Source organism: Schistocerca gregaria, chromosome 6, assembly GCF_023897955.1.
Source record: "Schistocerca gregaria isolate iqSchGreg1 chromosome 6, iqSchGreg1.2, whole genome shotgun sequence".
Lineage (NCBI taxonomy): Eukaryota > Metazoa > Arthropoda > Insecta > Orthoptera > Acrididae > Schistocerca > Schistocerca gregaria.
In genome coordinates this window covers 477018471-477035817 of record NC_064925.1, presented here as the reverse complement: position 1 = coordinate 477035817, position 17347 = coordinate 477018471, and the positions used below count along the sequence as shown (strand labels likewise).

The 17347-nt window shown below is 41.0% G+C and overlaps 1 protein-coding gene across 2 annotated transcripts in view; it reads right to left on the bottom strand.

Annotated features, from left to right (window-relative positions):
- The window catches only part of LOC126278308 (selenoprotein N-like), a 104620-nt gene that overhangs the window by 4893 nt on the left and 82380 nt on the right, over positions 1 to 17347 (bottom strand). For both annotated transcript variants that reach the window (XR_007550684.1, XM_049978323.1), the window contains exons 6-7: positions 16270 to 16350; positions 2920 to 3017 (exon numbers count right to left, since the gene is read on the bottom strand). Coding sequence is in view for 1 of the 2 variants with exons in the window: in XM_049978323.1 (XP_049834280.1) it covers positions 2920 to 3017; positions 16270 to 16350 (179 nt within the window). In the remaining variant the exon portion in view is untranslated. The remainder of the gene's footprint in view (positions 1 to 2919; positions 3018 to 16269; positions 16351 to 17347) is intronic.

The window sequence follows — 17347 nt, the reverse complement described above, 5'->3', positions numbered from 1 at the left end:
AGAGAGAGAGAGAGAGAGAGAGAGAGAGAGAGAGAGAGGGGGGGGGGGGGTGAGGGAGGGGGGGGGGGGCGTTTCACCAGGGTTTAAGCAAACTGAGTGCAGGATCAAATGTTTTACATACATTAAGGCCTGTTTTCTTTGTAATTAAATTATCTGCCATTCTAATCTCTAGTGCCTCCTTTATTGCACAGCCCCTAATGGAAACTGTTGACAGTAACCTCAGAATTTATCATATGATATAATTACTGGTAATGAAGTTTATCTGAAACTTGCTGCACAATTATTCAGTCAGATCTTTGAAGGATTTAGAAGTGGTACAAAAACTCGCCACTTGCATTAAATGTTAAAAAAATTAGAATTTTGCACTTAAAAAAATGGAAAATGTAGCATCCTGTGACCACAATACATTGATACTGGTTCCATCATTTTTCAATAATGTGGAACATGCCGGTTTAACATAAGATTTCATTACACACTATTATTATTACAGTTTCTACTTCATAGCTAAAAATTCATCTATTGAGAAGAAGGAGTTGTCATACAGAAATTCTTTTAATTTGTTTTTAAATGTTGGTCAGCTATCTGTTGGACTTTTAATGCTATGTGGAAATGAACAAAGGTTTTTGGTGCAACATAATTCATCCCTTTCTATTCCAAAGTCAGATTTAACCCACAATAGTGAAGATCATTCTTTTTTCTAATTCATGGGAGTATATACCGTCTATGCAACTAACTGAAGGCAGTTTGTTTATTGCCATACACATTTTGCAGCTTCCATTAGCAGAACCACTTAATTTTCTGAAAGACATTATTTAAAATTTCTTGATACCTCCCCAGTTAGAGGACTCTGCTGATTTTTGCCGACTATCTGTACTGTTAATTTCAGCCTTCTGCATTCTTTCACTTAAATATGAATTAAACCATTCTTGCACTGTCCCGTTCATGCCACAATACCTAAGTTTATCTAGATGAATGTCATGATCCACACAGTCAGAAGTCTTTGAGAGTTCACAAAATATCAAAATGGGTGATGTTCCGTTATTCAGAGCATATAACATTTGATCAGCAAAAGCATATATTGCATTTTCTGTTGAAAATCCTTTCTGAAAACCAAACTGACATTTTTCAATACTTCATTTTTACAAATATGTGAAGCTACTCTTGAATACATTACTTTTTCAATATTTTTGGATAAAGCTGGAGACAATGATTTTGTGTGACGCACAGTAAAATGGAGGAGTGGATTTGGAGGGGGTGCAGAACAGCATTTTATGTGGGAATGACCACCAACCAGCTGTCCATCAGAATGAAAGGCCACATCCAAACTGTGGCAAAGAGTAGAGTTGACCACCCATTTACAGAACACAACATGCTTAGTTCAATCAGTTAGCTTCATACCCCATGCCATCTGTATCCATTCCCCATCAACAGATTTTCTGAACTTTGTAGATGGAAGTTACCCTTGTAACTCGTCTTTTCCTACAGTAATCCTTATGGTCTCAACCCCAGCTAAGACACAGCACCTATATCCTGTACCCTCCAGTCCCTGCTGCCTCTGTCCAGCACCCATCGCAATCCACTCCTCCACGTCATCATCGTCACAGTGACATATTAACTCACTGGCTCCAGTGCTTGTCTACCGCATCCCTATTTGGTACATGTGCTATCTCTCCCCTCTTTACTTACTGAACTTTGGAGTGTGTGTGTGTGTGTGTGTGTGTGTGAGAGAGAGAGAGAGAGAGAGAGAGAGAGAGAGAGAGAGAGAGAGAGAGAGAGAGAGAGAGAGAGAGAAGAAGAAGAAATTCACGTGTATGTGAACTCCTAGCTCGAGAACTCATCCACAAGCTAGTAAAGTTCTCTCCAACACATCTGGTGGTCTAGCAATCCCTCTGGGATAAACCTCCACTAACCCGTTCCCAAGGCCTCACCTCACCTTTTCCCTTCTCTATCCTGTCCACATCACTCCTCTGTTCAAAATCATGCAGTGTCTTCTCCCCCCCTCTCTCTTCTCCACCCCCCCCCCCTCGATTCAACCCCTCTCCCCTCCCTTTCTCTCTTCATCTTCATCTTCATCTTCACCTTTTTCTTCTCTTCTTTTTCCTCATTCCACTCAGATCTCCCCTCTCCCTCTTCCTACATCTGCATAATTTTTTTCATCTTGTTACGGTGCCACAAAGTCATCTGTTCAAAGACCTGCCTCTTTCCCACTACCGCTCTATAAGTCCTTCCCTCCCCCCATCAGCTCAGGCAACTGCTTTCAATAATCCAGTGTCAGTGATTAGTCTTCCTGTGGTCATGAGCACGTGCATTTGGGTATCAATGTGTTTGTGTCTGTGAATGGGTCTACTAATGTTAGAAAAAGAGCTAGTTCTTGAAACCTAGTGTGAATACTGTTTTCCGTTACATGTTTCAGTGCTCCACACATCAGTCCACAATGGGTGAGCGGTTACCTTCCCTTGATTTTACATATTGTTCTGTCCAGGAATTCTCATTATTCTTTTATATATTTGTAAAACTGTTCTTATGGTCTGTCCAACATATAATATGCCACTTATTTCCTTTTTTCTTTTTGATTCATCCTAAATTTCTGAGACATTATTTTACTGTTTGATGGTGTATGCAAACAATACCTAGGATGGCAAACAGCACGTACACATCACAGTCTGGTTGGAGTTGAAACAATGAGCAACAAAATGTGCAGTTGACTAACTGAGGAAGACACTTGTAATGTCAAAAAATTGTAACAATGTTGCTGTAGGAATGGATTTCAGAAAGATAATTTGTGCATCTGGTGGAAACTGTAATAAAAATGTTTCTTCCATTACACTTTACTTAGCTTACCAAATTTCTATAAAATTTGTATATATTTGCTAGCCCTATGTTCAACGCATGTTGAACATGCCACCTTACATTACACACCTCTTTAAAAGGGAACAGGGCTTTTTCAAGCATATCTTCAGCATCTTCATCTGATATTTGTTGATCCCATTTCACTTCAGATGGTGTCAGTTGCTGCTCTGTAACATAAGAATATGACAATTAATTGCAAATCACACTGAACTTCAGAGAATAACCATAATTAAGAAATACAGAATCTTTTTAAAACTAATGAAAACATTGAGATGTATTGTCTTCTCAGTCATTGGAATGACATTCCTGTTTACATGCCAAAACTATGAAAATAAAGTTCATTAAAAACCTTCTGGATGTGCTGCCGAATCATCACATATAATACTAAAATAACTGATGTTTCAAATTTGCAACAGCAGCCTTTCTTAGGGCATAGACGGTTTGCACTGCAATTCTGCGTCTCATAAGACCACCAATTTACATTTTCTAAGTTTCTACTGGCCTTAAAATATCATTGGTTTTAGTGAAACGGAGTTAGAGGAAGGTATGGGAACCTGTTCTTGTCGATTAGCTTATTGTGAACTGGCAACAAGCTTGTGCACGCTGTGCTTTCCTATTGGTAGTCACATAAATCTGATGATTTAATGACAGTTCTATGTGGTCAGTTTATGTAAGCAGTCGTCATAATCTCCAGTGAGGCCTCTGTGCAATGACCACATGTGGCCCATGGTACTGGGATTGCTGGCAGGATGCAGATAGAGGAAATTATACAGAGCAGTGGCTGGTAACACACTTACGTCAAGGGCATTGGCAAAAGTGTGGCCAACATGCTTCATGAGGAGGTATCAGACCAATTTTCCAGAGCTGACACAGAATCCAGGATTTGGTACAATCTGCTAATGATGCTGTAATAATTTTTTCCACACTGCAGGTGCATACGAGGTACACTGTGTGTAGTGTGAGCTAGGTGGGGGAAACTACTAGATCTGTCAGCACCCACATGGAAATACACTAATGGTAAGTTTGATTGGGGCAGTGCCATAACCTGGTTCTGGCAGAACACCATCTCTCTAGTAAGTTTGAGGAAACCCGAGTGCTTGTTAGACAGCTGTAGATGCTCACACACAACTTAAGAGGTACAATTCACGTCTTGAAGTAGCCTAACAATCTCAACAGCTGATTGACAGCATTTCCGATATGATGAACCACAAACAGTCACTGTTCAATGTCCTCGCCAGGCACTGCCACAATTATCTTAAACTGTCAACACAGAGCTGGCTGGCATAATATTCCTATGACTACAGTGTCTCCAAAAGCATGTTGCCTTTTTGGAGCAGGATTTATACAGCCAGTGTACAAGTAATATAGGACAAGTCAATTGATGCAATTACAGTAGTACATTAACATTTATATATCACATTGCACAGACATTGGTTTATTTTACAATAACAATTACTTGCATGCAATATTAAAGCCTGCTTTATACCAAAAACAGTTTAAATGATTGTTTAAAATAGTAGAATAAGTGACAGTGCATATTTTTATTCTATTGACATATATAAGGAAGTAAATTTTCTCCATGGTCATGGTTTGAATGAATACAAGTTTTAACTGCATCCCTTAAGAAGAGGTTTAAGTGAATGCTCAAGAGAGTGGGATACATGGGAGTTCACATTTTCTCATAATGAAACAGATAAATTTACATTTTATCACCACAATTTCAGTTAAACTACATGTAACAGCATCACACTTTATCTTTAAGGGAGTGCTTTTCTTAGGCAGTTTCCCCCACTCTTGTACATCATAACCTAGTATTCATTCATTTTATAGAAAGTTAGTTCGATGAGAAATAATTTTAGTTTCCTTTTGAAAACTGTACAATATTTCCTTTTTTATATTGATAGGGAGCTTATTGAAGACCTTTATATCTGACTCAGTGACTCCCCTATATATTTTAGTGAGAGATGCAGAGCCTTGATGAAAATTTTTCACTTGTCTTGTGTCATGGTTGTGGATGTCACAATTTTTCTGAAACAGTTCCCTGTTGTTGGCTACAAATAACAGCAGTGAGTATATATACTGACCTGTGATGGTAAGTATCCTGAGAGATTTGAACAGACCTCTGCAAGATGTCCCATTAGGGACCCCACATGTTGGCTACAAATAACAGCAGTGAGTATATATACTGACCTGTGATGGTAAGTATCCTGAGAGATTTGAACAGACCTCTGCAAGATGTCCCATTAGGGACCCCACATATTAGCCTCACTGCTCGTTTTTGTATTCTGAAGACTTTTTCAACACCTGCAGCATTTCCCCCAGAAGATTATGCCACAGGAGAGAACAGAATGGTAATATGCAAAGTATGACAACAACATTATTTCTCTGTCTACTAACTGATGGAGAGCTCTTAGTGTAAAGCACGATGAGCTAAGTTTCTTGACCAGCTGGTCTATTTGTTCTTTCCAGGTGACTATCTGTATACCTCAGAATTTTGTATGTGTGGTTTCATTAATTTTGTGTTTGTTAACATGTATTTCAGGAGCTTTAATTCTTTTATTTTTTGTCAGAAACTGTATCATATTGGTTTTTGAAATATTTAAAGTTAGGCTATTCACAGTGAACCATTTGTGTACTCGAGTAGAGACTGTCATGGCTGTATCCTGCATTATTGAGTTGGGTCCTTTTACGAGGATACTTGTATTGTCGGCAAACATTACTATTTTTTCTCTGTTGTTAATTGTGATTGGTAGATCATTAATGTACACTCCTGGAAATTGAAATAAGAACACCGTGAATTCATTGTCCCGGGAAGGGGAAACTTTATTGACACATTCCTGGGGTCAGATACATCACATGATCACACTGACAGAACCACAGGCACATAGACACAGGCAACAGAGCATGCACAATGTCGTCACTAGTACAGTGTATATCCACCTTTCGCAGCAATGCAGGCTGCTATTCTCCCATGGAGACGATCGTAGAGATGCTGGATGTAGTCCTGTGGAACGGCCATTTCCATGCCATTTCCATCTGGCGCCTCAGTTGGACCAGCGTTCGTGCTGGACGTGCAGACCGCGTGAGACGACGCTTCATCCAGTCCCAAACATGCTCAATGGGGGACAGAACCGGAGATCTTGCTGGCCAGGGTAGTTGACTTACACCTTATAGAGCACGTTGGGTGGCACGGGATACATGCGGAGGTGCATTGTCCTGTTGGAACAGCAAGTTCCCTTGCCGGTCTAGGAATGGTAGAACGATGGGTTCGATGACGGTTTGGATGTACCGTGCACTATTCAGTGTCCCCTCGACGATCACCAGAGGTGTACGGCCAGTGTAGGAGATCGCTCCCCACACCATGATGCCGGGTGTTGGCCCTGTGTGCCTCGGTCGTATGCAGTCCTGATTGTGGCGCTCACCTGCACGGCGCCAAAGACGCATACGACCATCATTGGCACCAAGGCAGAAGCGACTCTCATCGCTGAAGACGACACGTCTCCATTCGTCCCTCCATTCATGCCTGTCGTGACACCACTGGAGGCGGGCTGCACGATGTTGGGGCGTGAGCGGAAGATGGCCTAACGGTGTGCGGGACCGTAGCCCAGCTTCATGGAGACTGTTGCGAATGGTCCTCGCTGATACCCCAGGAGCAACAGTGTCCCTAATTTGCTGGGAAGTGGCGGTGCGGTCTCCTACGGCACTGCGTAGGATCCTACGGTCTTGGCGTGCATCCGTGCGTTGCTGCGGTCTGGTCCCAGGTCGACGGGCACGTGCACCTTCGCCAACCACTGGCGACAACATCGAAGTACTGTGGAGACCTCACGCCCCACGTGTTGAGCAATTCTGCGGTACGTCCACCCGGCCTCCCACATGCCCACTATACGCCCCCGCTCAAAGTCCGTCAACTGCACATACGGTTCACGTCCACGCTGTCGCGGCGTGCTACCAGTGTTGAAGACTGCGATGGAGCTCCGTATGCCACGGCAAACTGGCTGACACTGACGGCGGCGGTGCACAAATGCTGCGCAGCTAGCGCCATTCGACGGCCAACACCGCGGTTCCTGGTGTGTCCGCTGTGTCGTGCGTGTGATCATTGCTTGTACAGCCCTCTCGCAGTGTCCGGAGCAAGTATGGTGGGTCTGACACACCGGTGTCAATGTGTTCTTTTTTCCATTTCCAGGAGTGTAGATCAGGAAAATTAATGGCCTAAGAATTGAGCCCTGTGGGACTCCATACTTTATATTTCCCCAGTCTGATGTTAATGCTGTTCCTGTTCCCCTTAAGACAACCCTTTGCTTCCTGTTCTGTAAGTATGATTCTAACCAAGTCAAAGATTTGTCTTTAATGCCATAATGTGGAAGCTTTTTTAAGAGTGTGTTGTGATCTACACAATCAAATGCCTTGGCAAGGTCACAAAATATACCCACTGGATACCTTTTGTGATTTAGTTCACTTACAATTTCATGTGTTAGGTTAAACATAGCTCTGTCTGTGGAGGAGCCCTCACGAAAGCCGAACTGTGTAGGAGCCAGTAAGCCATTTTGTGTAGTGTGGCTATAAATCCTATCATACACTATTCTCTCAAATACCTTTGAGAATACTGGCAGCAGGGAGATGGGCTGATAGTTGGATATTTCATCCCTTGCTCCACTTTTGTAGATTGGCATCACTACTACATGTTTTAATCTATCTGGGAACACACCAGTTTCCATAGATTGGTTACACAAATAGCACAATATATAACTGATTAAGTCTGTACATGATTTTAGAATCCTACTTGATATGCCATCGTATCCACAGGAATCTGAGTTTTTGATTAAGTTTATGGTTTTTTTTTCAATTTATTTAGGGGCTGTACTTCTGAAATGAAGTGCTACTTTAGATGTTATTTGCATGTGGTTAAGTAGTTCAATAGCTTCTTTGTATTATGGTTCACTGTTTTTTCAGCTACAGAGAGAAAAAAAATTGTTTACATCTGAGGCTGCAGCTTTGTGTTTATTATTGTCAGGTTTTATGTTCCTATTTTTCTCACTTTTTATGATGTGCCATATGGTTTTTATTTTATTGTTTGAATTGCTAATTTTTTGTGCATAGTGCAGCTGTTTGGCCTTCTTGATTACACTTGTTACAATTTTACAGTACTTCTTGTAATGTAACTTTACTGCTGGGTCTGTACTAGTCCTCTGTTGTACATACAGATCTCTCTTTTTGTTACACGATATTTTTATGCCTGTAGTTAGCCACTTTTTCCTTTTACTACAGATTGGTTTGATTTTAATCTGTCTTTGAGTAGAAAGAAGCTTCAAAATGTTTAAGGAATAAGTTCAGGAATGAGTTGAACTTCTCATTTACTGTGTCACCCTGGTATACTTCCTCCCATTGTTCATGGCATAAACTATTTGTGAACAAGCAAGTAGATTCAGCATTTATTGATCTAACATGTTTAACATGTTACAATGACCATGTGTTTTTCTGCTGGCAAATTTTAGGGTTGTCATTTGACTTTTGTGAACAGATAGACCATTTGTTACTGCCCGTGTCATCACTTCATTGTAATTTGTGGGATCTAGGAACAGATTATCAATCAGGGTCTTGCTGAGCCCATATACTCTTGTTGGGAATGAGATCGTGGGAAGCAGATTTAAGGTTAACAGTAGTGATTCTAATAGTTTCTGGTTGTTATTTTTTGTAAGTTTATGTTAAAGTCACCACATATGATGACATTACTATTGTTTCAATAAAGTTTAGTAAGAACTGTTTCTAGCTGAGAGAAATTTTTGAATGTCTCTCATAGGTGACCTGTAAACTGTTACTATGATCAGGAACTGTGTTTCAAGCTCTAATTTGACTGCACAACATTAGAAATGTATGATGAAACAAAAGAAATTATTCAGATAGTGAAGGGAGACGAAAATTTAATAGTAATGGGTGACTGGAATTCGAGTGTAGGAAAAGGGAGAGAAGGAAACATAGTAGGTGAATATGGATTGGGGCTAAGAAACGAAAGAGGAAGCCGCCTAATAGAATTTTGCACAGATCACAACTTAATCATAGCTAACACTTGGTTTAAGAATCATGAAAGAAGGTTGTATACGTGGAAGAACCCTGGAGATACTAAAAGGTATCAGATAGATTATATAATGGTAAGACAGAGATTTAGGAACCAGGTTTTAAGTTGTAAGACATTTCCAGGGGCAGATGTGGACTCTGACCACAATCTATTGGTTATGACCTGTAGATTAAAACTGAAGAAACTGCAAAAATGTGGGAAATTAAGGAGATGGGACCTGGATAAACTGAAAGAACCAGAGGTTGTACAGAGTTTCAGAGAGAGCATAAGGGAACAATTGACAGGAATAGGGGAAAGAAATACAGTAGAAGAAGAATGAGTAGCTCTGAGGGATGTAGTAGTGAAGGCAGCAGAGGATAAAGTAGGTACAAAGACGAGGGCTGCTAGAAATCCTTGGGTAACAGAAGAAATATTGAATTTAATTGATGAAAGGAGAAAATATAAAAATGCAGTAAATGAAGCAGGCAAAAAGGAATACAAACGTCTCAAAAATGAGATCGACAGGAAGTGCAAAATGGCTAAACAGGGAGGGCTAGAGGACAAATGTAAGGATGTAGAAGCTTATCTCACTAGGGGTAAGATAGATACTGCCTACAGGAAAATTAAAGAGACCTTTGGAAAGAAGAGAACCACGTGTATGAATATCAAGAGCTCAGATGGCAGCCCAGTTCTAAGCAAAGAAGGGAAGGCAGAAAGGTGGAAGGAGTATATAGAAGGTTTATACAAGGGCGATGTACTTGAGGACAATATTATGGAAATAGAAGAGGATGTAGATGAAGACGAAATGGGAGATACGATACTGCAGTGAAGAGTTTGACAGAGCACTGAAAGACCTGAGTCGAAACAAGGCCCCCGGAGTAGACAACATTCCATTAGAACTACTGACGGCCTTGGGAGAGCCAGTCATGACAAAACTCTACCAGCTGGTGAGCAAGATGTATGAGACAGGCGAAATACCCTCAGACTTCAAGAAGAATATAATAATTCCAATCCCAAAGAAAGCAGGTGCTGACAAATGTGAAAATTACCGAACTATCAGTTTAATAAGCCACGGCTGCAAAATACTAACGCGAATTCTTTACAGACGAATGGAAAAACTGGTAGATGCAGACCTCGGGGAGGATCAGTTTGGATTCCGTCGAAATGTTGGAACACGTGAGGCAATACTGACCTTACGACTTATCTTAGAAGAAAGATTAAGAAAAGGCAAACCTACGTTTCTAGCATTTGTAGACTTAGAGAAAGCTTTTGACAATGTTGACTGGAATACTCTTTTTCAAATTCTAAAGGTGGCAGGGGTAAAATACAGGGAGCGAAAGGCTATTTATAATTTGTACAGAAACCAGATGGCAGCAATAAGAGTCGAGGGGCATGAAAGGGAAGCAGTGGTTGGGAAAGGAGTGAGACAGGGTTGTAGCCTCTCCCCGATGTTATTCAATCTGTATATTGAGCAAGCAGTAAAGGAAACAAAAGAAAAATTTGGAGTAGGTATTAAAATTCATGGAGACGAAGTAAAAACCTTGAGGTTCGCCGATGACATTGTAATTCTGTCAGAGGCGGCAAAGGACTTGGAAGAGCAGTTGAACGGAATGGACAGTGTCTTGAAAGGAGGATATAAGATGAACATTAACAAAAGCAAAACGAGGATAATGGAATGTAGTCAAATTAAATCGGGTGATGCTGAGGGAATTAGATTAGGAAATGAGACACTTAAAGTAGTAAAGGAGTTTTACTATTTGGGGAGCAAAATAACTGATGATGGTCGAAGTAGAGAGGATATAAAATGTAGACTGGCAATGGCAAGGAAAGCGTTTCTGAAGAAGAGAAATTTGTTAACATCGAATATAGATTTATCTATCAGGAAGTCGTTTCTGAAAGTATTTGTTTGGAGTGTAGCCATGTATGGAAGTGAAACATGGACGATAACTAGTTTGGACAAGAAGAGAATAGCTTTCGAAATGTGGTGCTACAGAAGAATACTGAAGATAAGGTGGATAGATCACGTAACTAATGAGGAGGTATTGAATAGGATTGGGGAGAAGAGAAGTTTGTGGCACAACTTGACTAGAAGAAGGGATCGGTTGGTAGGACATGTTTTGAGGCATCAAGGGATCACAAATTTAGCATTGGAGGGCAGCGTGGAGGGTAAAAATCGTAGAGGGAGACCGAGAGATGAGTACACTAAGCAGATTCAGAAGGATGTAGGTTGCAGTAGGTACTGGGGGATGAAGCAGCTTGCACAGGATAGAGTAGCATGGAGAGCTGCATCAAACCAGTCTCAGGACTGAAGACAACAACAACAACATTCAAATTGCTGTTTAATACAATATTTAAATACATCTATAACTTGGGACCTAATAGTATTGTGTGTGTAAATTGCCACACCATCTTGCCTTTAATTGCTCTAACAGTAGGAAGAATAAATTTTATAACTATTTAAATGTAGCCAATCAATTTCAGTGGCTTCTAAGTGATGTTCAGTTAGGCAGAGCACATCAGGAATAATTCCATCTGCGTCAGCTGTTTCTTGCAGTGAAAGCATAAGCTCTTCTTTTTTATTCGAAAGACTTCTTATATTCTGATGAAATATTTTTGAACAATACAACTTATCAATTGTATTTTTACCTGGTTCCTTAATGTTAGTTTTCACATAATTTAAATTATCAAAAGGTACAACATTTACACTGTGCTCTCTTCTGTTCTTTAGCCCACAAAAAGATCTTATATGAGTGTTGTTTATTACTGGAACGTGTTGCTGTGGAAAAAAAAAAATCACTATTTTTCTTTTCTGTGGTTGGCAATGAAACAAATTTTGTCGTAGTAAAACTGTTGCCTATGCTTATTTCAATTAGTTTTTGTGCTAGGAACTGTTTCCCAAGGCTGTTCAAATGAAGCCCATGTGAGGTATGGAATCTTCTACCAACACCACTTACATCTAGAACATTTACATTTTTAAACTGTTTACATACGTTTGAGAGCTGTTCATTTGCAAGTTTGATGTAAGTCGTACCTCTGTGGATTGTTTACATATATTACATTTGTCAGCAAGTTTCTTAATCCCTGGTTAATTTCCTGTACATCCCCTCTCTCTGTTCTGACTAAGTAGTGGAATTCTGGAGCCAATAAAAATGAACATAATTGTCGTTGGTGCTTTTATGACAATGGTAGAAAAAACAATATTAAGCAACCCATGAATAGGTTGGCATATGAGGGGGGCCATCCTGGTACCCATGGCTGTTCCCTTTAATTGTGAGTATGTCTGGCCTTCGAAAGTGAAGTAGTTGTGGGTCAGGATGAAGCTGCCTAAGGTAATGAGGAAAGAGGTTTTAGGTAGTGTGGCAGGTGATCAGCGTGAAAGGAAGTGCTCCATCGCAGTGAGGCCCTGGAAGTGCGGAATATTTGTGTATAAGGAAGTGGCATCAACGGTTACAAGGATGGTTTCCGGGGGTAACAGATTGGGTAACGATTCCAGGCGTTCGAGAAAGTGGTTGGTGTCTTTGATGAAGGATGTAATGGGTTGAAGGTGTTGATCTATGTAGGCAGTGATATGTTCTGTGGGGGCTTGGTAACCAGCTACAATGGGGCAGCCGGGATGATTGGGTTTGTGAATTTTAGGTAGAAGGTAGGGGTGCGGGGTGTCGGTGGGGTCAGGAGGCTGATGGAGTCAGGTGAAAGGTTTTGTAGGGGGCCTAAGGTTCTGAGGATTCCTTGAAGCTCTGCCTGGACATCAGGAATGGGTTACCTTGGCAAACTTTGTATGTAGTGTTGTCTGAAAGCTGACGCAGTCCCTCAGCCACACACTCCCGACGATCAAGTACCACGGTCGTGGAACCCTTGTCTGCCAGAAGAATGACAATGGATCAGTCAACCTTCAGATCACGGATAGCCTGGGCTTCAGCAGTGGTGATGTAGGGAGTAGGATTAAGGTTTTTTAAGAAGGATTGAGAGGCAAGGCTGGAAGTAAAATTCCTGGAAGGTTTGGAGAGGGTGATTTTGAGGAATAGGAGGTGGGTCCCGCTGTGACGGAGGACGGAACTGTTCCAGGCAGGGTTCAATTTGGGTAGTGTCTTGGGGAGTTAGATCATTAGGAGTAGGATTAGGATCATTTTTCTTCGTGGCAAAGTGATATTTCCAGCAGAGAGTACGAGTGTAGGACAGTAAATCTTTGACGAGGGCTGTTTGGTTGAATCTGGGAGCGGGGCTGAAGGTGAGGCCTTTGGATTGGACAGAGGTTTCAGATTGGGAGAGAGGTTTGGAGGAAAACTTAACTATTGAATTGGGGTGTTGTGGTTCCAGATTGTGTTGATTGGAATTTTGAGGTTGGGGGGGGGGGGGGGGGGAGTGGAGCTGGAAGTGGGAGATTGAATAGATGGGAGAGACTGGGCCTGTGTGCAATGAGAGGAGGTTGAGGTTTGCTGGAAAGGTTGTGAAGGGTGAGTTGCCTTTCCGGAGGTGGGAAACCAGGTGATTGGATAGTTTTTTGAAGTGGAGGGTGGCATGCTGTTCTAATTTGCAGTTGACCTGTAGGAGCATGCTGTGAACAGCTGGTGTGGATGTTGGAGAGGAAAGATTCAGGACTTTTATTATGGATAGGAGTTGACGGGTGTGTTCATTGGCTGAGTCGTTACCTTAGCCAGCTTCATCCTGACCCACAACTACTTCACTTTCGAAGGTCAGACATACCCACACTTAAAGGGAACAGCCATGGGTACCAGGATGGCCCCCTCGTACGCCAACCTATTCATGGGTCGCTTAGAGGAAGCCTTCTTGGTTACCCAAGCCTGCCAACCCAAAGTTTGGTACAGGTTTATTGATAACATCTTCATGATCTGGACTCACAGTGAAGAAGAACTCCAGAATTTCCTCTCGAACCTCAACTCCTTTGGTTCCATCAGATTCACCTGGTCCTACTCCAAATCCCATGCCACTTTCCTTGACGTTGACCTCCATTTGTCCAATGGCCAGCTTCACACGTCCGTCCACATCAAACCCACCAACAAGCAACAGTACCTCCATTATGATAGCTGCCACCCATTCCACATCAAACAGTTCCTTCCTTACAGGCTAGGTCTTCGTGGCAAACGAATCTGCTCCAGTTTGGAATCCCTGAACCATTACACCAACAACCTAATAACAGCTTTCGCATCCCGCAACTACCCTCCCAACCTGGTACAGAAGCAAATAACCAAAGCACTTCCTCATCCCCTCAAACCCAGAACCTCCCACAGAAGAACCCCAAAAGTGCCCCACTTGTGACAGGATACTTTCCGGGACTGGATCAGACTCTGAATGTGGCTCTCCAGCAGGGATACGACTTCCTCAAATCCTGCCCTGAAATGAGATCCATCCTTCATGAAATCCTTCCCACTCCACCAAGAGTGTCTTTCTGCGGTCCACCTAACCTTCGTAACCTCTTCTTCAGGAAAGAGTGAAGGAGAGGGAAAGACGAAAGGAGGTGGGTTTTAAGGGAGAGGGTAAGGAGTCATTTCAATCCCGGGAGCGGAAAGACTTACCTTAAGGGGAAAAAAGGACAGGTATACACTTGCGCGCGCACACACACACATATCCATCCGCACATACACAGACACAAGCAGACATTTGTAAACACAAAGAGTTTGGGCAGAGATGTCAGTCGAGGCGGAAGTACAGAGGCAAAGATGTTGTTGAAAGACAGGTGAGGTATGAGCGGCGGCAACGTGAAATTAGCGGAGGTTGAGCCTTGGCGGATAACGAGAAGAGAGGATATACTGAAGGGCACTTTTGGGGTTCTTCTGTGAGAGGTTCTGGGTTTGAGGGGATGAGGAAGTGGCTCTGATTATTTGCTTCTGTACCAGGTCGGGAGAGTAGTTGCGGGATGCGAAAGCTGTTTTCAGGTTTTTGGTGTAATGGTTCAGGGATTCAGGACTGGAGCAGATTCGTTTGCCACGAAGGCCTAGGCTGTAGGGAAGGGACTGTTTGATATGGAATGGATGGCGAAATAAACCATATACACTAATCTTGTACACACTGCACTGCAAACTCTATAAAACACACAAACTGAATACTATAAATGCCAACAACACTTCAAATCTGCACACCCAACCCAGACAAAAATGCCATGAAACAAAATAATACTTCACAGCCACAACAACATGTAATGGCTGCGAAAACACTTGCAAGTTTGAAAAGTCACAGGAAATGCTTGTGAAATGTCAAAAGTGGTAGAAATCAGTGTGTTACTGCATCACAAACAAAGGAAATAAATACCACAACATGAAAGCTGTAAGTAACACACAGAATAACATGATACATACTCATTTTCATTCAGAAATGAATAATAAACAAAAATAAAAATTGTTTTTTGCTGTTTGCTGATAAGTTTTGTGTAGCAGACTCACAGCCACCAATAAACATTCAATAGCTTCATGTAAGGTATGTAAACTAACGCACATATCTGCCTTTTTCCAAATAAGCTACAAAACCAGAACTTTAGACATACTGAATAAACAACAAACAGTTCATCAGCCCAGTAATATATATCTCAACTGTTAACAAACCATGTATAGTACTTAACAACGATCACTTAATTCACAAATGTAAATATTTTGTACCAAATGTTTTCTCTAAACGTTAATATGTAATAATTTCACAGAAAGGAAATAAAGTAGCCCACTGAAGATAGCACAGAAAGTGCTGAAACATGTCTGCATAAAACGAAACTCCTAAGGTGTCTTGTATAAGATGGAATTCTCATCCAAGTTTCTCTTTTAGTTTGGCATCTGTATTTCCCATAGTTAGATTTTTGTGATAGTCCCACCTCCAACTGATATAGAAAGATACTTCTAGAAAAGAAAATTTAATATGGCCAGATAAAGACTTCAATAATTGAGACAATCTATAATTTTCTTTTCTCCGTCCCCTCTCTTGATGCTTGTGTTAGGTATTTGAGACCTGGTGTGTGCTGGATCTGTCTACTGTATTTATTCTTATCTTTCTATGCAGGATTTATGTACTACAATCAATTTAATGGCCAGTAATTTATGCCTCTTATGAACACTGTTTCTCAAAAGCAAATTGGATATTCATTGATAATGGATAATTTATCTGTAAATAAAATTTTGAATCTTCAACCCTCCTCATTACAGAACACTCTATATTGCTGTGATTAGTTCATGATAAGTAATTGTTTTGGAACATGTGGACTTACCACTCACATATTCATTAAAGGAGGAACCAAGTGTCAAACAGTATAGTAACCTCTTTAAAATGAAGCTTTTGAAGCGCAGAATTTTTTTTACGACAACACTATGGCACTAACTGAATTTCATTACTCATTTAATCACTCTGATCTGCCTGAATAATGATACCTTTGAGTTCCAACTTCATTTCTGGAAGGTACCCAATATCAACTTCTAAGCTTGAATTCTGTTCATTCATCCATTCCATGTCTGAAAATTAAAAAAGGGTCATTTATCAGGTAGGCTTATTGAAGGCCTACATGTCATTTGGTCATATTTATGAGCATGAATATAAGAATAATATTAAAAAAAATGATCAGCCACTGAGACAGAACTAGAGCTAACAATCTAACAATCATCAACACAGGAAAGTGCAATGAAATTCCCATCTTCTGGTTAAAAAGAACTTATCAAAGGAAAGAGGAAGACACAACAGGGAAAAGAAGGAAATATGGTGCTGGAAGAAGAAAAATATTTCTCTGAACTCTGGACCAGGAGGAGCACAAGAAGTAGGAATGAACTGCAAAGTAATGGTGGAGCTGCATGAAAGTACTCGAGTGAATGGCCAGATTGTTGTGACAGACATACTGACAACAGACTGATTTATAAGGAAAGCTGCTGACAGCAACTCCATCTGTTTTGAGAATTTTGTGCATGTCTGCCACAATCATTTGGTTGTTTATGCGACACATTTTCGTATGCAATGTACTTTGGGGAAAATGAGAATTACAACAATGAAGTTACTGCACACACAATTTTCAGAGTACTGCCAATAACGATCTGCTAGCAGGCAGTAGCTGAGAATTCACTGGTTCCACATTCATGAGGGAGGTTCCTATGGGGTTTATAGAACATGATGAATTAATGTATGAAATATAAGGATAAAGAAAATCACAGAGTGTAAATGAGGAAGAGAGGGGTAAAAAAGACGTACAAGGAAAAAAAGGCTGTGGACGAGAACAAAAAATAGAACTAGGAAGGGACTGGCATTATGTGCTCAGGGGCTGGGCTCTCACTGTCAGAACTGGAAACTGTTAGCAATATTAGAGAAAGTCCAGGAGTTCATATTAGTGCAACACACAAACAGCCAGATTGTTATGACAATAATGCACAAGATTTTGAACAGTCAGCTGAATTATCATCAGTACCTTGCACCAGTTAATCAGTACACTTGATTAAAACTTGAGCTATTGTTGAAATATTGTAT